General features: G+C 40.7%; 2 protein-coding genes and 1 long non-coding RNA gene across 11 annotated transcripts; 1 reads left to right on the top strand and 2 right to left on the bottom strand.

Moving 5' to 3' along the window:
* Positions 1 to 1,501: 1,501 nt before the first annotated feature.
* On the bottom strand, positions 1,502 to 9,245 carry LOC103718134 (nuclear transcription factor Y subunit B-like). Of its 4 annotated transcripts, none has more exons than XM_008806812.3 (8): positions 9,125 to 9,245; positions 8,796 to 9,032; positions 8,570 to 8,699; positions 8,364 to 8,369; positions 5,296 to 5,394; positions 5,157 to 5,207; positions 3,574 to 3,641; positions 1,502 to 1,800 (listed from the first exon to the last, which is right to left on the bottom strand). In XM_008806812.3, exons 2-7 carry the CDS (start codon positions 9,017 to 9,019, stop codon positions 3,615 to 3,617), a joined length of 537 nt encoding a protein of 178 aa, XP_008805034.1. In that variant the 5' UTR covers positions 9,020 to 9,032; positions 9,125 to 9,245; the 3' UTR covers positions 1,502 to 1,800; positions 3,574 to 3,614. The 4 variants fall into 4 exon arrangements, with proteins under 4 accessions (XP_008805034.1, XP_008805035.1, XP_026664663.1 ...); XM_008806813.3 differs by having other exon boundaries at positions 5,157 to 5,204; XM_026808862.2 differs by lacking the exon at positions 3,574 to 3,641.
* LOC113463459 lies at positions 5,395 to 7,721 on the top strand. The gene is made up of 2 exons (XR_003387708.2): positions 5,395 to 6,639; positions 7,358 to 7,721. It is a non-coding gene; the product is annotated as an uncharacterized LOC113463459 (long non-coding RNA).
* A 28-nt stretch (positions 9,246 to 9,273) lies between the features above and the next one.
* Positions 9,274 to 18,827, bottom strand: LOC103718133. 6 transcript variants are annotated; one of them, XM_039132436.1, is made up of 4 exons: positions 18,593 to 18,827; positions 12,613 to 18,440; positions 12,439 to 12,518; positions 9,274 to 9,457 (listed from the first exon to the last, which is right to left on the bottom strand). In XM_039132436.1, the coding sequence occupies exons 2-4, from the start codon at positions 18,383 to 18,385 to the stop codon at positions 9,317 to 9,319; spliced, it is 5,994 nt and encodes a 1,997-aa protein (XP_038988364.1). In that variant the 5' UTR covers positions 18,386 to 18,440; positions 18,593 to 18,827; the 3' UTR covers positions 9,274 to 9,316. The 6 variants fall into 6 exon arrangements, with proteins under 6 accessions (XP_038988364.1, XP_038988368.1, XP_038988365.1 ...); XM_039132440.1 differs by having other exon boundaries at positions 12,922 to 18,440; XM_039132439.1 differs by lacking the exon at positions 9,274 to 9,457 and adding an exon at positions 10,975 to 11,289.
* Positions 18,828 to 19,930: the final 1,103 nt, after the last annotated feature.

The following is a 19,930-nucleotide window of genomic DNA, read 5'->3' as shown; positions in this document are numbered from 1 at the left end:
TTAAGGCTAGGTTAGGTTGAGTATCCCATGGAGCAAAATAAATTGCCACCCTTAACTGATTATTGATAATATTATTAAACTACTATATGATATCATAATATTAATTATTTATTATAATAAGTGTGAGAATCCGTGCGGGCGGGTGTTTAGTCCCACATCGGTTATTCACTGGATATATCTTGGGTACTTATACAAGATCAAGGAACCCAAATAATATCTTCCGACTAGTCATTTTGGGTGAGGTCCTGGGTTGTTACAAATGGTATCAGAGCGGACCTGACCCATAACTTATGTAGACTAGGGAACACTGCAGCACAGATCCATTGGGGCTAACCACGGGCTGATCGTGGTGTTTGTGATTAGATTCGAATAGATTTGAACCCTTAGCCTGACGAGGATGTCAGGGCTTGAACGGGGGGAGTATATGAGGACCCGTGCGGGCGTGTGTTTAGTCCCAAATCTGTTATTCGCTAGGTAGATCTTGGGTACTTATACAGGATCAAGAAATCCAAATAATACTTTCCGACTAGCCATTTTGGGTGAGGTCTTGGATTGTTGCAAATGGTATTAGAGCGGACCCGGCACATAACCTATGTGGACTAGGGGACACTACAGCACCGATCCATTGGGGCTGACCACAGGTTGATCGTGGTGTTTATGATTAGATTCGAATAGATTTGAACCCTTAGTCTGACGAGAACGTCAGGGCTTGAATAGGGGGAGTATGTGAGGATCCGTGCGGGCATGTGTTTAGTCCCATATCGGTTATTCGCTGGGTAGATCTTGGGTACTTATACAGGATCAAGGAACCCAAATAATACTTTCCGACTAGCCATTTTGGATGAGATCTTGGGTTGTTGTAAATGGTATCAGAGCGGACCCGGCCCATAACCTATGTGGACTAGGGAACACTGCAGCACGGATCCATTAGGACTGACCACGGGCCAATCGTAGTGTTTGTGATTTGATTTGAATAGATATGAACCCTTAGCCTGACGAGGACATCAAAACTTGAACGAAGGGAGTATGTGAGGGCCCGTGCGGGCGTGTGTTTAGTCCCACATCGGTTATTCGCTGGATAGATCTTGAGTACTTATACAGGATCAAGGAACTCAAATAATACCTTTCGGCTAGCCATTTTGGATGAGGTTCTGGGTTGTTACAATAAGAATTTCAATAATATCATGATAATTTGTATTATTAAAATTATATAAATATTATTATTGTATAATTATGGAAGAGAGAAAAGAAGGTGATGGCAGCCATTCAAGGCTGCAACCATAGCTTGCATGTTGGAATATAGTCACTTTTGGCTGCATTTCTATACGCAGCAAAAAGGTCTTAGGGTGCAACCCATTTGCCAGCATCTCGTCCAATTACAAGTAATCAAATACCAGCATTTTACCTCGGCAACTAAGATGCAGCATCTAAGGCCAGATGCAAGCAACCAAATAACCCCTAAATCACTTTAGGAAGAATAATAGAAGCAACACCTCTCAACTTCTGAACAGACACATTGATATTAACTGAAACTACATGGTCATCAAATATTTAACTTAGCTAAAGGAAAGTAATGAGCAATAAATATGACATCCATATATGCACAAACAAAGAAGACAAACATGGATCATGTTTCTGAACACTACCCCAAGTCCAGACTATTTCATCCAAATTAATTTACAAACCAAAAGATGATGATACTAGCATGCTAAGACGATCCGTCATCAGTTTTAGTTGCAAAATAGCCTGAGACCCAGCAGGTCAATTCCTTCCACAAAGACCATGGTTCCATACCAGTTACTGCACCATATCAAGAGCCATTATCAGAATATTTCATCTTTTCCTACGAAGGAAACTTATCTGCACCATCTATGAATATATCAACTTACTAAATTATATATATATGACAATGAATAAATCTAGGAAAATGACAACGAAGGCAGAAAATGACAAATATATTTACTGACATGCAAATTTAGCAAAACAACAGAGCATCGTAAGGAAAATACTCATGAGATCACATAATTTCAGAAGAGGTCATTAGAAGTTGCCCTGCAAACGTACATGGTTTTGAAATAACAAGATACTACTCTATTCTTGAACAACAAATCTTTTGAAGGTGATGGAGACGAGCTTTGTTATCAGTTCTCTAAGCTTTTGCATACCAAACTCAGCATTGGTGGCAAATTTACCTCCCTTTTGTGCATCTTCATAACTTAGATTTTGTGCTGAGTATATTTTGGGTGGGCCCGTTAAAAAACTCTCCAGTCTGAATGCTGTATGAACTCTATTCAAACATTTGAGAATGATTCTTCGTCTTGCAAAGGCAGCAACCATGCAAGCTTTTAGCTGAATTATCCAAATTGTCTAGTATTTTCGCATCAAATTTCCAAAGGTAATTGGTAAGGTCAGGTTGGCTTTCATGTTAAGCCCTCCTAAGCAAACAGATTTGTGGATGGTGAAAGTTTGCATTGCTTGTCCAAGGGCAAAAGCAATTATGGTGGTCAGTAATAATCGGCCGAGTAAAGGTGGCTTTGAGAGAATAAACAGTAAAATTGGTCAATAATGAAATTATGAGTTGGTGAACCCACAGTTTATTTTTATAAGAAGCTCTTTTTTGTGCAGGGGAACGGGTGAAGTGACATGGTGTGGAGGACAAATAGGATCTTTCACTTTGGCAAGACATGAACCCAACAAAACCCTACAAAAATTGCCTCTGTCCATTATGAATATTTACAACCAAACAACCAAAAACAAGCCAATGCTGTAACTAAATTCAATTAGAATGCTGGATGCTAACTAAATTGGTTATTCCAAACCAAGTTCAGATTGGTTCGAGACTGAGTTAGGTTGTGTACTTTACCAATATTCAGAACTTACACCACTGCTGTAGTTTCTTTATCAGGCATAAATCTAAGCAATTGAATTTTATTTCTTACTGTAATTCCACTGCCTGATCATTCTGAGCAATACTGATACCTGTTGGTTTCTTTCTATTCTTTTAAAATTGGGCGTTCCTCTTATCAGGGTTTGGAAGCTTTTGCCAGAGTAATGGTCCCTGCAAAACTAGAGTTCATTTGACCCATCCAGCCATTTTTCCACAAGTAAATGATATATTAAGACTATAAAAGAATTATATCCAGAATAAAAGATCTCATCTTGCCTGTCTGGAGTTAGTTTTGAGTAAACTACTGGAAAGTTTATTTTCTTCCATTTTTCTACAAATAAGTAAGGAAGCTTCTTTGGTTACAACTTACTACCATAGTTATTTGGTTTTATTGAGCTATCCAAACCCAAAGCAAAGCAATTCTTTTAATTTGTTTGCATAAGTCATTGAATATAGAAGAGGCTGTAGACATGATTACATATTTGTTCTATTTCTGTGGTACACTTTCTTAGAGGATCTAGAATGGACTTGTTGCAGCATCATTCTAAGGATTGGATAAGAATTGCTTTTATATAATTGCATAACGCAAGGTCTGACCAGGAATAATTAACACATTAATACCTGAATGAGAAAAGATATTCAAAGTAATTCTACATAGCAGAAGACCAGTCAGGAAGAGCTTTTACCTGAAATGAAGAAAAACTAGCAGGAATAGGCCCATAATCATTCAACTCGAGATATCCCCATTATGGAACTGGCAAAGAAGATTCATGCTAATATAAATAGAGCCAGAAATTTATATGAAACCAGATGAATCAAGGGTATTGGAATGATGAAGAGAAAATTGATATCACCAGCAGAATAATGATCTCTAAAATAACATAATTATTTATTGGGAGAATATGATTTTGGTGACCATTCATATATAGTTTACTAAGAATAAACAAGGAGCTCACATATATCTGGTGGTTAAACAAAAGCAGCTAGGCAGTTCTAAAATTTTCAATATGGAATGCTGATTTATATTGATACAGAGGTTCATTATAATATACAAGACCAACCTCATTGGAGAATGATTAAGAGAAAACATGCTAAAACTCAATGCGACACCAGAAAAGATCGCTTTTTTAAACTTTAGAGGTCAACTTTATATTACAATTTCCCAAGGCATATGAAGTCCAAGATAGATTTAGCGGATACTGCAGTTTATGCAAGAAATACATCTGCACGACCTAATAGCAATTCAAGACTAAGATATAAAAAATCTTATAGATGACAAAATTTGTTTGACAAGGGAAAATAAACAGCTCATGCTAAATCAATCAACCTAAAGAAGAACAGAACCCCAATGCTACCACACAAAATACCATGAGGAACACTAGCTTGGAGAAGCTCAGGTATGATGGCTATTTCTCTAATGAACATGCAGTTTACAAAAACAGCAAACACGAGGGAGTGATGTGTGATGTGTTGAACACAGTGACAAAGTTTGGGGAGGAAAAACTAACTGGGATGATCAAGGTACAGAAACAGAACTAGCTACTTCTATTACCACCAAGTATACCAATTCAGAGACATGCCTCCTACTTAAATCAGATTAATACGAGTATGACTAATCAAGCTTTAGACATAAGCTTATGAGCTATTATATTTACTTCATCAGGAGTAAAGTTGCAATTACAATAGAAATAATACCTCATGATGCTACCACTAGTTATATAGGGACTACAATGTTCATACTTGTATGCATGGGTTTGATAGCTACAATGCTCCCCTAACACTTTATCTTCAATTACCTTTTGGCATGCCATTTCTTAAAAGAAATGCCAGAACCGACAAAAGTTATTAGACTATACAAAATTTATTAGACTACTCTAAATTCCTTGATCATAGGATTTAAGCATTTGATACACCTGTCACATTTACATCAATATTTCCCGTGCTGATTAACTTCATGACTATATCTATATCCACTTTCCTACTTGTGTGAGATACTCTATCAAGAGATGATTTTTGAACATGTGAAAGTACTCAAGAAACGGGGCATTATCCAGGAGACTTAATTATCAATACATTATCTATCTAATAATGGAAGCACAAGGTTAACACCTTATCCTTAGTATAGCTACGCAACATTAACATATTTTTTTGGTAAACATAAGCATCGGCAAATGAAAGTTGCCTACATGTATTTATGATTTGTAAAATGCAAAATTATCTCGGGCTTCATTCATAGATTTAATAAAGATAAGGAATTAAAACAGGATACCTGAGGTTGCATATAGTTCATGACCTGAGAAGATCCTTGCTGACCAATCTGCTGATTTCATATACAAATCAAATTTGGGAATATCCATGAGGATAATGAAATCTTCCAGAAAGAAAATAATTCAGAGAACAAGTGATACCCCTTGGGTACTTGGACCAGGTTGAGCTCCACCTTGAGGACCTACTGCATCTCTCCTAGCAGAGTTGTCTCCACCTTTTGCAGATACCTTACTATCACCCTGCCAAATTACTCAAAATTCCATAATTCAAACACAGACTCCCTAGGATACATATGATAGTCTTGAACCCATTCCATACATGAAGGCAAATTCCAATACTGATTGATCATTGAAATTGATATCCATTTCTGGTATAAAGAGGTACGAATGTTAGTTGATCTTTAGCAATATCAATGACATGTTTGAATGACCAACTAGGTCACCCATGTGGTGTCATCCACACAAGTGAGAATGTGTGGCGAGATGAAGTGGAAGGCCAAGTAGATGCAGGGATTCTGCATTTTCAATTTTCATGATATCATCAGTCTCAAGGGTTGCCATATCGGTTGGTACCGTATCATACTGGTACGCAGTCTCATACTGTATCAACACTCGGTACATCTCGCCGTCTTGTACCATACCAATGTACCGACATTGTAATAAGATGGTACTGGTATGGGTCCAATACGAAGATGACAAACCTTGATCAGCACCTTTACATATGAAACCCTCAATCCCAAAAAAGTCAGGTTGGGGAAGTACTGGTCTTCTTCAACCCCTCTCTACTTAGCAACTCTTGCCCTCCCGCACGCATGGAAAACATCTCATTGATAGGGTGAGGGCAGGGCCGGCTCGGGCCTTAGGCGACTGAGGCGGTCGCCTAAGGCCCCCGGCCTAGGAAAGGCCCCCTCCCCATCGCACAGTTTTTTTTTTTGTTTAATTAATGCATAGTTTTCAGCCTTTCCCATCCGAAAGCTACCTTATAGAGTCATAGTTGGGCAGTGGGCGACGGCTACCGGGCTACGCCGCTACAGTCCATCCCCTTCGGCTTCTCCCCGACGACAGACTGGCTAGGCCCTGGGCAACGGCTACGGCAATTGACAAATGACAAGCAATGGCATTTCCTCCCCCCTTCTCTCCTCCCTTCTCAGTTCTTTGCTGGGGCTTTCTTTTTTATTGCTGAACCTTCTCCGGTTCTCGGTAGTCCTCTCCAGGCTCCACCGCAGCACCGCTCTATCTCTCCTCACTGTCCTCGACTTCTCCGAGGCTCCAAGCCTCCTACCTCCGGGCTCCGGCCTCCGGCCTCCTCGGCTAGTCGGCTCTGCTCTAAAGTCCACTGTCCTCGGTCCTCCTCCGTTCGCCGTCCTCGGATCTCCCCGTCGAGCCGACACTCCGCAGTCCGCACTCGGCCGAAGAGGGATCAGGGAGGTGGCGTCGCCGGCGTGATGGCGTCTCTTCTCCTTCCCGGCCCTCCGCCCTCTCCAGGTGAGCTTCCAACTTCCGGATCCGATTTTTTTTTTTATTTTGAGACTTTGGTGTTCTGTCTTCCGTCTTCCGAGTTCCGATTGACTTTTGGAGCCAACCAAGGGGCAAGGGGCTGGGGACTCCGGGATCCAGCGAGAAGGATTTTTGGGTCAGGAAGACAGGAGCCTTCCGGTTTTCTTTTTTTTTTTTGCTGCCGAGAAGGATTTTTTTTTTTTTGTTGTATAATTTTTGGAGGAGGAAGGGGATTTGGATCATGTTTCACCTTCTTTAGGCTTCCAGGATGATGTAATCTATGTGAGAAATAACACTTTTCTAAACGAATTGGGTCCGGTACCATGATTGAGTTGTCTGCCATATGTTTGTTATAATGCCCAGATTTATGTTTGTTCTTCTTTTTTTTTCTTTTCATGTTTGTTCTTCCATTTTTTTTCTTTTCCTGCTGCTCTGGTGGGCTCTGACACCCAAGTCAGGAAGGTTTTGCTCCTTGGAAAAAAAAAGCTAAGTTTACAGACATGAAGGCTTTGGTGTAAGCCCGTGGAATCCTTCTATTGTTACCCATCAATTTGTTTCTGTTAGAGTTTTCAATTTGGTTAATGCCAGAGTTTTCGGTGGGATACTCTTCTCTTCTCCAAAGTGGAGCTTTATTACTTTTTTTTAAAATAAAATGGTGTTAGTCTGTAATGGGTTTATAATTTCTAGGAGACATCTTGGGTTGCAGGTTTCTGGTGATGGCTAATGGGATGGCTGCAGGTTATAGTCTAATCCAGGGGCCAGGAGGTGAGGTCTGTGGTGACCATGATAAAAGGAAGTGTTCTCTTCAACAAGGCCTTGGCTTGGGCTATCTTCTAATATGATCTGGTATATTGTAAATTCTTTGGGGCAGGGCCTCTTCACATACATTGGAAAGCATTTGTGGTGTAGATGAATGCACATAGCTAGGTTGTTAAAGGGTGCTGAAAGATTTAGATTTCTAAACACTAATAGCTAAGCATAAATGGACCCTATTCTCATAGCTTTTCACTACTTGTAAGCACTGATTTCGGAACATCTAATAGCTATTATTTTTAAATGAATTTTTAAAATATTTTGCATTTATTAAAAAAATATTTTTTTTTAAAAAAAGGCCTTTTTTAATGAGTTCGCCTTAGGCCCCCAATTGTATTGAGCCGCCCCTGGGTGAGGGCCTCCCATTTGATGTGAACATATATGCACAAGAATCAAATACGAGCTTGTAGAAGAGGAAAAAAAAGATGAAAAAAAGAAACTCGTGGCTCATCAGTTTGTTGATGCCAATCTGGATGATTAAAAATATCTGCTTGAGGCTGTATTTAATAGGAATAAGGAATTTTTAGCCCTTGGCATCAGAACAGATAAATAGAAATGTAGATTACCAGTATATATGTGAATTTAGATTTCATTTTACACCCTTAACCACATTCTAATGAAATAACATTTATATGATCAATTTCTCATTGAAATTCAATTTGGAGATGTTACTTGTACATGTAATCAACTAAACATAAATATGGACGTTAAAACAAAATGCAAATATTGTTTTGTTTACCAACATTTGTTTACCAACCACTCAGCAGGTTATAGCTATTAATGGTATCATTCCTGATATGTAATGATGCATCACAGAGTAGAGCATTAAAGACGTCAAAAGCATGCATAAAAGTAAACATACACATAGCAAAGAAATCAGAAAAAGGAAAAGTTATTACCTCCATCTGGAACATGACATCCGCCCCGAAACCCATGCAAAAGAAACGAATAACAAACAAAAGTCTTATCAGCCCAATGAAGACAAAAGAAATCACTAGAAACCCGATGAGATCTCACAAATCTCAGCTCGTAACTAAACTATAAAATTCTGAAACCAAATTTTATCAGCCAAAATATGAGAAAAATATCATACTCAAAGAAATACCTCTCTATATTTCTGCAGGTACAATTTCAGCGGCTCGATGTAATCCTCGAAACCCAACGTCGCCATCGCCCAGAGCAAATCATCACCATTGATCGTCTTCCTCTTCTCCCTCTGGCATTTATCGCTCGCCCTGCACCACCGAATCATTTCAACGACAAAACAAAATTAATTTATTGTATATACCTATACATCTATAGGGAGAGAAAGAGAAGCGAAAGATCTGAACTCGCTGGTGATGAAGCTGATGAACTCGGAGACGCACTCCTGGACGGTCTCCTTGGCGTCCTTGGCGATCTTGCCGTTGGCGGGGAGGGCCTTCTTCATGATGCGGCTGATGTTGGCGATGGGGAGGAAGCGATCCTGCTCGCGGACGTTGGATCGGGGGCTCTGCTCGCCGCCGCTCTCGTGGCTGCCTCCGCCGCCACCGGGGCTCGCCGGCGCCTCCGCCATCGACCGGAAAACCCTGGATCCACGGTCAACATCGCCGGAGATCAGCGTCAACCCTAGCGGCAGGAGAAACCCTAGCGAAATAGGCGGGAAGCGTCCTTTCGTTACCTGAGATTCGAGCGTTCGGATTGGTCGGGGGCGATTTGTATTTGGTGCGCGCGCAGCGGGGGAAAAGAGAGAGAAAGAGAGAGATGGGATGGGATCTGGGGGAGGGATGGGAAGAGGAGAAAGAGGGATCGGACGCTGGAGAAGAGTGGAAGGAGGAGACGACTGGGATGAAAAGAGGAGAGAGAGGTTTGGTTATCTGAACCGTCCGTTCGGGTTCGGTCCGTCCCGGTTTGCCAAGGGCCCTCCTTCGCCGACCTTGGTGCCCTCTAATAGGAGCAGCACGGTTAGCCAAACCCACTTTAAACATGGTAGATGAGCTGGATTCTGTGCTTCCTGTTAGAAATATACTGCTTATAAATTATTATATTTTTATTTTTATAAAAATATTATAAATAAATAATTTATTAGAATAAAATTGGAAGATTGAAAACAACTTATTAGGTTTGACGTGTGTAATATATATTGTCCTAAAAACGCCTTCTACATACAGGTTTGCGGTGATCTAGTCTCAAAGTACAATAATACGGCTTAACTCGATCATTTTCTAATGAGCACGATCGATATGGAGGTTTAATCCAACCAGCTTATTCAGATGCCCAAAATATAAAAAAAGATAGAAAGCAGAAGGTTGAATGGTGAAAGATCTCTCCAAAAAACTCTTATAAGAGAAATCGAATTATTTTTGAATTATAGACTCTATCCATAAAACAGAAGAGACGTGATAATTTTGAAGATACATAATATTTCAAAAAATACCGTATCTTTTCGAAACCAACGTTCTCTTTTGAAGAGCAATGACTCTTCTCATCTCAAAAAAATAAAAAATATTTAAAGCATTTAAAACATCTAAAGTTTAGATTTTTTTATAATTTTTAAAAACTTAAATTTTTATGAGATTGTTGAAGTTTTAATTAAAAATAGATTTATTATTTTTTAAAAAATTAAAACTCCAACACTTCCCTCCTCCTCCATGTCCCTCCCCTAAAAACCGAGAGCACTCGTCCTCAACTTTCTCTCGGCCACCGCCGCCGATGGCCATACTAGCTTCTCCCTCCCTCTTTAGCCGCCGCTACCGATGCCGTTACCATCACCTCCTCCTTCCCTCTACAAGGCTCGAACACAGATGCCGCCACCATCCCTAATCTTCTCTCCAGCCGTCGCCACCATACTAGCTTCGCCCTTACACCCCCCCCCCCCCCCCACCCCGGAGACCGAAGCCACCACCGGCACCACCGGCCGCTCTTCAACTCCCTTGGCGATCAGAAAGTGTGCCGCCGGCCGACCTTCCTTCCCTCCCTCCCACGACTGAAGGCGTGATGCAGGCAATATGGTAAGAGGACCACGAAACTCAGTTCAAGGATGCCGTTAGTATGGAGTGGTCAAGGAGGCTCCTTCACTGGTTCTCCCTCTTTCCTTAACAATATATCAAAGGGCAAGCAAATGGTGACCAGTCTATCAAACTCTTCTACCGAGTTAGTTAAGCAAAAGCGAGGCAAGGGCTCAATAAAGCAACCTTAACCAGGCATCCTTCATCAAGAATGCTTGCACATGTTGTACGCACTATTAGAGTGCTAAAATAATACGAAAGTTCTATTTCACATTTCCTACAGTTTTCACCCAAATCTTGATTTATCTGTCATCTTTCTCAACATTTCCATCAACATTCTGGCATCCCTTCACAGTAATCCAGAATCTACTTGCAGATAGCTTAAAACATCACTTAAATTCGCTATCACTGCTATATTCAACAATTACCAAATGAATATATCTCACTCTGTTCTTTCCTAGTTTACTGCAAGTTGACCTCAACAGTCGACTTTTGCACATTTGAAAGAGGGAAACAGATCAAGGAACGCAGGAAAAGAAGATGGTTATAACAACGACCAAGTTTACAAGCCACAAATTAAGAGAAGACTGAGCATATACATTCACATTAGCAATTACGGCAACCAGACCTTCGCAGTCAACAAGTGGAGCTCCAAAAGAATCAAAGCAACAAAAAGAAGGTTACACAAGGATCGAGCAATACTCGGCAACTCTACCTTTCCAACCTATAAATCTTCAAATCAATGAGAATTGAACCATATGATTCAACATAGTACAAAAATATCAGTGTGATGAATTATCACATACTCCCGCCTGCAATTCCACTATCGAATCAAAGCCTAAATCACAAAACACAAGTCTTTCAAATTCAATGATGATGGTCATATAGCAATTTCTTAATCCTATCAAAAAGAATTGAATTCACAAAGGAGTCTCTGAAGAAGGAAATAAAGATATAATACATGAACAGGCAGTTATATACCTACACTTTTCTATAAAGAAGAAAATGACTGCGCAGATCATGCCAACCCATTACCATTAAATAAGTTCATCCAGCACAACCAGATACTGACCAATGTTATCCAAATATGGACTGTGTGCAGAATAACAAGGGTCCAGGTGCTGGTGGCACAGGCCATGCCGGCACATTTAGAAGTCACTTTTTTAATCAAAAATGTTACAAAAATAATAGCTGTCATGCTGACTCATGGTAGGTGCTCATACTCGCATATGGTACATTCCAACCGGCAGAAGCAGGCCCTTGATACACAACTTTTTTATATTATTGGTAACACCGCACTTAAAATCTGTGCAGAAGAATGGCCGTGAATATTACAACCATTGGGGATCTCTCACCCCTCAATTCATACTACATCCTCAACTCACAACCAGTTGAATTTGTATCCCGGACAAACTATATGGCATGTACTAGTCTAAAATGTAAAAGAGCAAGAAATTACTTGGTATTTTTACAAGTAGTCATTAATGCGATGATATAATATACAAAGCATAAAACCAATGTCAGCCTGTAAAATTTAGAAGTAAACGCCAATTTGAACCTAAATCTCAGTTAAGAAAATTCAGCTTCTGAACAGACCAGCTCTCTATAATATACAAAGCATAAAACCAATGTCAGCCTATAAAATTTAGAATTAAATGTCAATTCGCACCTAATTTCCAATGAGGAAAAACAGACCAACTGGCTATAATTCTGACATCTTAGACCATCATAATGTCAGATGTTCTCAAGTAAACTTCTGCAGCATCAGTAGAATCACAAAACTGAAGTTGGTCTAAAAGCTCTAAAATAGATTACCATTTCAACAAGGACATTTCTCTTCTTGATTAGGTCAGCTTACAAATATACAACATGCATTTGCATTGCCCTAAAATATGTTTTCAGCACAGAAAATGGGCAAAGTGGAATTGCTATGCATGAAAAACAAAGATAATACATTGAAGATAATCTAACCAGATTGATTATCCACCTGAACAGCCCTAACAACTGATCCTTTGTCCCCAACTTCATCTTGCATAGTATCTGGCGCAACTCCATTTTCTGCTTTATCTAGGGAAAAAACAATGGTTTGATGAGAAAGAATAATTCAAAAGCTGAATAACTTTACCAACTAAAAACAAGGAATTAGATGATAAAAGAATACCTGGGACCTCTAAGTTGACACCTTCAGTGGGTACTGCATCATTTTTGTCTTGTGTGGCAGTATTAGGATAACTGTTGCCTGGAATCTCTAAGCTGCCATCTTCAGTAGGTGCTGCATCATTTTTGCCTCGTGTGGCAGTACTTGGAGAAGTATTAGATGGGACCTCTAAGCTGCCATATTCAATTGGTGCTGCATCATTTTTATCTTGTGTGGAATTATTTGGAGAAGTAATGCCTGGAACCTCTAAGCTGCCATCTTCGATTGGTGCTGAATTATTTTTTTCTTGTGTGGTATTTGGATAAATATCATCTGGGACCTCTAAGTTGCCACCTTCAGCGGGTACTGCATCATTTTTATCTTGTTGTGTAGGATCTGCAGAAGTTCTACCTGGAACGTCTATGTTGCCACCTTCAATGCGTACTGCATCATTTTCATTATGCAGTATGATATTTGGAGAACTATCTGGAAACTCTAAATTGCCACCTTCAGTGGGCACTGCATCATTTTTGTCTTGTGGTGTGGTATTTGGGGAAACATCACCTGGAACCTCTAAGTTGCCACCTTCAATGAGTACTGCATCGTTTTTGATTTGTGGTGTGGTATTTGGTGAAGCATCACCTGGAATCTCTGAGTTGCCACCTTCAATGGATACTGCATCATTTTCGCCTTGTGGTGTGGTATTTGGAGAAGCATCACCTGGAACCTCTGAGTTGCCGCCTTCAAGGGGTACTGCATCATGTTTGCCAGATATAGTATTTGGAGAAGCATCACCTGGAACCACTAATTTGCCACATTCAATTGCTCCTGCATCATTTTTGCCTTGTGATGTGGTGTTTGGAGAAGCACTAGGTGTTGATGGCAAGTATCTAAGACGATAGCTAACAAGGGCTGGCCCAAAAATGCTATATTTTCCTGCACTACGGAAAGCTATTTCAGCATCAGCACGTTTCTTGAAGACTACTTTGACATGATTTGTCTTCCTTTGAACTTCTGTTTCTGCTTCCTTCAGGGGCCCATAGCAACTGAAAATCCTAATGAGATCCATTTCAGAAGGTAAAGAACTTGATCCATTAAAGCTCAAAATCAATGCAGTTGGTGTACGCTCGTCCACAATTTTTTCTTCCAAACTGATTACCGATCTTTCTGTTGTCGATGCTTGTTTCATTTTAGGACTGATCGTTCCAACCTGCAAATGTTGTGCAGTACCCAACACACAGTCTAATGACAAAGAGATTGATGTTTCCCCTCCAGATTTCCTCCTTTTCCTTTGGCTCCGCATGTGAGCATCTCCTTTCCTTTTAAGATCATTTGTGGAGCTGTTATGGTATATCATGTCAGACCAATAAGAGTCCTGCATATGATCAGGTGTCGACATATCAGAAGAAGGTGAGTGAGAGCTGACTTTTCTTTTCCTACCCCTTTTACCTCCACTTTTCTGAACATGCTTCTTTTCCATAGAACTTGAAACACAAAAATTTCTGAAATCAGTGAAGAAACTGACTATCATTGACAGAAAACTGTATCCCTTCATAGGATCCCTTGCAGCTAAGCACAGCTGTGGCAGCATTTCATCTGGGGAGGAACAGTCCTCTGATATGCCTACCTTTATTCTTGGGTTCTCCACAGCAGTGTGAGCAGACGCCTCAGTATCAACATCAAATCTTCTATGCTCAGCCTTGGAAACATTATTCTGAAATGTTTCACCATGGCACTTAAGGATAGGTCGAGACCCAGTCAGCTGGCTTGCAACTCGACGGATACATTCTCCAATCTTGAAAGAACTACTAGGAGTTGGAGATGGTGACTTGGTAGACAAATCTCCTAAGGAATCAAGCCGTTTTTTCTTACTTTTCTCTGAGTAATCAGAATCAAAATCAATGACCTTGTGTTTCTTTCCAGAAGATGGTAAAATCGAATCACCGTCAACTTTTACCGCAAATTCAATTTTGCCATCATTTGCAAAAGGAGAGACAACACTTTCTTCCATCAGCTCAGATAAATTTTTCTGTTTTTTAGCATCCTCCATCATATGTTTTTCTCTATTGGAGGGCCTCCCTCTGCCTCTCTTGCGCTTCCCAAGATTTAGTTCCATGGGAGTAGGAGTTGAGTGCTCAATGGTATCTTCCCCAACTAATTTACTATCAGAGGGTGAGACCTCAGCATCATTCTCCATCAATCCTCCACCAATTTGGAATACAGGAAGTTCAGGATACCCCTTTGATCGATAAAAGGCTTTCAGCTGAGCCTGAGCTATCACAAGCTCAAGTCTGTTCGCACCTCCGCTTGGTAATTGAGCCAAGGCTTCAATATACTCAAGAAGTCTGTCAGGCTGAAAATAATCGACAACCAGAGACCTGTCAAAAGCAGAGCTACTAACCCCGTCTCGTATACCAGCATTCTCAACCATCTGATACTTAATGTCAGCATAAGCTCCTTCAGGCAGACAAAAACAGGTCATTCCCAATTCTGTCCGCCTAGAGACTTCACCCAGTGCATCATTGACAGCATTTACAAATGTATCTGAACTGCTTTGTTTTTCCATCTGTGAGAAATACGTCTCGAAAGGCTTCAGCTGAGGTTCTTCGCACCAGGCAAAAGTTTTGTCTCCAAAATATGCTACGAGGAAGTTGTCCTTCTTCTGATATTTCATTGCCAAGTCTGATGCATCTGAAGGATCAAAAATTTGGCCAGGCCACCAAGGATGGCTCTTTACTTTACCCCAGACCAAATCAGACATGGAAAAAGTATCCTTGTCTTGAAGAGGAAGGAAGTAGCTAGCATGCTGATCATTTTCAATACTGCAAATCCCGGGCCTTATTCCAACACATTTCACAATTTGCTTGTGAGCTATTTTCGGATGTTCTTGTCCATCAACTTGCACATTTTGCTCAGCAATACCATCTGGACCAGTACCAATATTTGCCACACTATCCACCAGCACAGAGGTCTTCTTATCAGCTTCAGAGTCTTGAGTCAAGTCTCCTTTTTCATGGCACGCCTCAGGCAGAGAAGTTTCATCTTTGAGAATACTGGATTCCATGTCCATATTTTGACATATACCTGGTGAAGATTCTGCTTCATGAACAATTGCATCATCACTCCTGCCAACCAACAAACCAATGGACTGAGGTTCTATCTCTTGATTCCTGCCAGGAATACATTCAACAATTTTCTTTTGTTGAGATACAATAGTCTGAATTTCAGATAGCTTGGAAGCCATTGGTAAACCAGTAGTGACAGCCGATTTTGAATCTTTCAGAGCAGAATCTTTTCTGTACATTAACATTTCACCAAGTGGACAGGTCTCTGAAGTCTGTGAACCAAGTGGACAGGACTCTGAGGTCTCTGCAAACTGTGATTCTAAATCTGAGCATGAATTAGCCGTAGTAATATCTTCTTTATCACCGGTATTCTCATCAACAAGCTGGGTTCCTCTGTTTTCTGATTCCATAAATGTGACATCCAAAACTGAACCACCATCGGCTGTAATAATATTTTTGTCCTTTGCATCCTCATCAGTAGGATGCTTATCTGCATTCAGTGCTTCTGCATGGACAACACTGTTAACCAAGCCTGCTTTTGATTCTGCTGTCAAAATATGTCCGCTGTCCACTGTGTCATCACGAGCATGATTAGAATCTGGATTGTTTACCTTTACACCTGGATCGGCCATGTCTGGATCTTTTATAGCATAATCTGCTTGCTCGATTATAGGATCATCAACAGGCATGGAATCCACCTCCTTTGTTTCTTCCACATGGATAGCGTTGCCTATTTCCTGGTCATTCTGATTTGTATCCACATAAGATGCTTGCGAAACAGAAGCTTCATGAATTCTGTCTTGATCACTGCTCATCAAAGACCCATCAACCCCCTCATCCATGTCTTTTGTTCCAGCAGTACTCTCCACAACTACAAACTGGTTCTGACTGCTGTCTCCCTCTGAAACTTGAAGATTCGCATCAGCCAAACCATGACCTCCCTTCTCAGTCACCAAGCTCTGGTTCTTCTGCAGACAAGACACATCTTGCCTGGTGAGCTCAGTTCCACTAGTCTCCGGAACCTTGTGCTGCACTTGTCCCAAATCTGATATACTCTTCAATCTATCAGCTTCCTCCCCTCCAAGATCAACAGCCGCCTGAGTTTTTGCTGCCCCCAACAGACATCCTAACTCCAGTACATCAGCTTCCAGGTTCTGATCGCCATCCAAAAAATTTTCCATCTCCAACACGGTGGGACCGAGAGCGCCTTGTGCAGCCTCACGTTCCACTACCTCATCAACCACACTCATATCCTTCTGTGGACAGCATACACCTTCCTCAGTGAGTTCAGTTCCATTGCTAACCTCTGCAACCCCAACATGCATTAGTCCCAGATCAGCTATACCCTCCGAGCTATCAGCTTCCACCCTTACAAGAGCAACAGGGACCTGGGTTTTAACAGTCCCCACTCCAAATCCTGCACCGCCAACATTTGCTTCCAGCATCTCATGACCACCCAATTCATTATCTGCTTCCAATGCTATGGAACCCACATCTTCCTCAGGAGCTTGCAGGTGTTCTTCAACCAAATCTTGGTCCCTCACTTCACAATCCAAGTTCTGGTTAGTGATTTGTTCCTTTACGAGTTCATTTCCTTTCCCACACTCCTCCACACATGCTCCATCCACCACATTAATTTCAGATTTCTGTCCACTACCCAATCCATCTTTCATTTCCAAACCCTTAGGATCTAGGACACCCTCTTTAGCTTGAAGTTGCTCATCCACCATATCATGACCCATTACATTGTTTGCTGTGCTCTGCTCTTTCTCTAGGTACGGTTCATCTTCTACCAGGGGTTCAGTTTTATTCCCCGTCTCCATGACATCAACTGTCCCTCCATCATTAGCTTCTTCACCCTCCAAGCCATCAACTTCGACTGCTCCAACTGTACCTCTAGTTGCTGCTTCTGTGGCCCCCATCATACTTCCTGCCTCTTTGACATTTAATTCCAGCTTCTGATCACCACCCAATTCATCTCTTGCCACCAACTCACTTGGACCAACATTGCATTCAATAACTTGAGCCTGCCCATCAACCAAATAACTGCTCCTCTGATCACTCATTGCACTAGCTTTCTTCTCTGGAAAGGCTTCATCTTCCTTCATGGGTTCGGTTCCATTTCTAATCTCCACAACCACCTCCTGGTTTCCTCCCAGATCTGCCATACTCCCCAAGCGTTCTTCTTTGGCCTCTTCAACAGCAATTCCCGTCATGTTCCCAGTCTCCAGCGCATCTGCTCTCAACTCTTGATCACCACTGCGTCCATCTCCCGTCTCCTGCCTTCTGGAGCCAAGATTGCCAACCTCCGTAGCTTGAAAGCACCCGTCAACCAGATCACGCTCCGTCACTTCGTTAGCCATATCACCCTGCTCTTTTTTGACAAAAGCTGCAACTTCTTCCTCCAAAAGCTCAATCCCGGTCCCGCTGCTACTCTCCCCAACCTCAGCCCCTTCAGGAACAACTGCGTCCGAAACTTCCTCAGACCCCGCCACATCTCCTTCCTCTCCGACATCCATATCCGGCTTCCGAGCTGAATCACCGTCACCGGTATCAAGAAATCCTTCTCGGCTTTCCTCTAGGGTTTTTACCATGAATTCTCCTCCCCCTTTCCCACATCCTCCAGGATCTGACGCGGGCTCGGCTTCCACAGCCGTACTGCCTCGTTCTTGGCCGCCTCCAGTGTTCAAGTCTAGGGCCGCGATGTCATCTACAGAAGGGCTCGCAGACATGGAGCGAGAATGAAACCCTGAAAAGACTTCTTTTTTTCCTACAATTGTATGGCGTCTGTGGTACGAAAGACGAGAAACCCTAAGTCCTCGAAACCAACTATACAACAAGAAAAGAAGAAACCAAACCCTACACTAGAATGGAGCTCAAGAAGTGGGGAATTTTGGCGACCAGAAGAACAGAAGAAGAGGGTTCTCTCGCAGGCGTACCTGAATTGTGCCCGTCGCTTCGCCGGCCGACTCGAACTGGAATCAAATCGGGGGAGAAGAGAAGCCGGGTTTTGGTGAGTGGGCACCGGAGAGAGAGGGAGAGGTTTCTTTTAAGGGGAGGGATGGAGGGAGGGAGGGAGACGTTTCCAGGTGCCACCTCGCATCTCCCTTACTTACACAGCTGCAGTCCATAGACTTCGGGATCCGACCACCTAGAGGTATGTTTATGTCCTCCGCGAACTACAACCAGCGAAGAGAGACGGCAGTCCGACATATTATTTATATATTTATATATATATCCGATCCGCCCCAAATCCCAATAAAATCCGTTTAGATTTGCAACAGATTTAAAATTTACAATTAAAATCCACAACAAATTAGGATGGATTTAGAATTTATCCCTTAGGTACCTGTATCCAAATTCGATTATAATATATATATATATATATATATATATATATATATATATATATATATATATATATTATGAGGAGACTTAAATTCTAACTTTTAAAGACATTTAATCTCTACTTTTACTACTAAAATTAAAAAATCATTTATGATTAGATTATTTATATCTATTTTTAGTTGATATTATTTTTTTATATATAATTTTGAGTGAGATCTCCAATCCAGTCGGACAACTTGATTCGAATAAAAAATAATTAGACAGATTCAGATACTCGACCGAACACATGGATAGTAGAATTTTAAACAGCTTTAGAGATAAGTAAGATAAATTTTATTGGTATTCTACCCGTTACCATTCAGCAAGATGGATTTTTACTTTTTACTACTATTTAGGGCTTTCTTGATTGTGTAAGGGAATGACCTCTAAATATGTTGCTTCTATTTGACTAATTAAAAAAAATAAAAATTGTAAATCTGCACCTCCAGAATCTTAGATATTAATTGTTATCTCTGTAACTTCTAAATATGTTGCTTCTGTTTGTTTAATTGAGAAAGTAAAAATTGCACGGCACAACACATCATTTCTAATAATTTTGGATATTTGATTGATCCGGAGGTACAGAGATATAGTCACCACTAAAATAGGTGATGAGGTTGCCCCCAATTAGTGCATAATCTCTTTTTTATTAAAAATATAAATAATATATATATATATATTATCCATAGATTAAAATATTATTATATTACCAACTATATTCTTAATATTTAAATAATATTGTATGCCATTATATATTGAACAAATTAATTATTATTATATTATTTTTATTCTAACAATATTTATACAATATTAATTATCATATATAATGGGAATTGACCATGCTCTAGTTGAATAAAATGGTACCAAAGGATTAATTACTTCCTTAATGT

Source organism: Phoenix dactylifera, chromosome 12 (genome assembly GCF_009389715.1).
Source record: "Phoenix dactylifera cultivar Barhee BC4 chromosome 12, palm_55x_up_171113_PBpolish2nd_filt_p, whole genome shotgun sequence".
In the NCBI taxonomy this organism is placed as follows: Eukaryota; Viridiplantae; Streptophyta; class Magnoliopsida; order Arecales; family Arecaceae; genus Phoenix; species Phoenix dactylifera.
This window is presented reverse-complemented; position numbering and strand designations above follow the sequence as displayed.

What these genes read in the sequence shown, in the direction of transcription:
- LOC103718134 (XM_008806812.3), bottom strand. Translation starts at nt 9,019, where the DNA reads ATGGCGGAGGCGCCGGCGAGCCCCGGTGGCGGCGGAGGCAGCCACGAG. An exon ending in ATCAGCTTCATCACCAGCGA is followed by an intron (nt 8,700 to 8,795) that starts GTTCAGATCTTT and finishes TCGGTGGTGCAG; the next exon opens with GGCGAGCGATAAATGCCAGA. An exon ending in TGAACTATATGCAACCTCAG is followed by an intron (nt 3,642 to 5,156) that starts GTATCCTGTTTT and finishes CTTCTTTGCCAG; the next exon opens with TTCCATAATGGGGATATCTC.
- LOC103718133 (XM_039132436.1), bottom strand. Translation starts at nt 18,385, where the DNA reads ATGTCTGCGAGCCCTTCTGTAGATGACATCGCGGCCCTAGACTTGAAC. An exon ending in TGTCAACTTAGAGGTCCCAG is followed by an intron (nt 12,519 to 12,612) that starts GTATTCTTTTAT and finishes TTTTTTCCCTAG; the next exon opens with ATAAAGCAGAAAATGGAGTT. An exon ending in CAGTTGTTAGGGCTGTTCAG is followed by an intron (nt 9,458 to 12,438) that starts GTGGATAATCAA and finishes TATTTCTAACAG; the next exon opens with GAAGCACAGAATCCAGCTCA.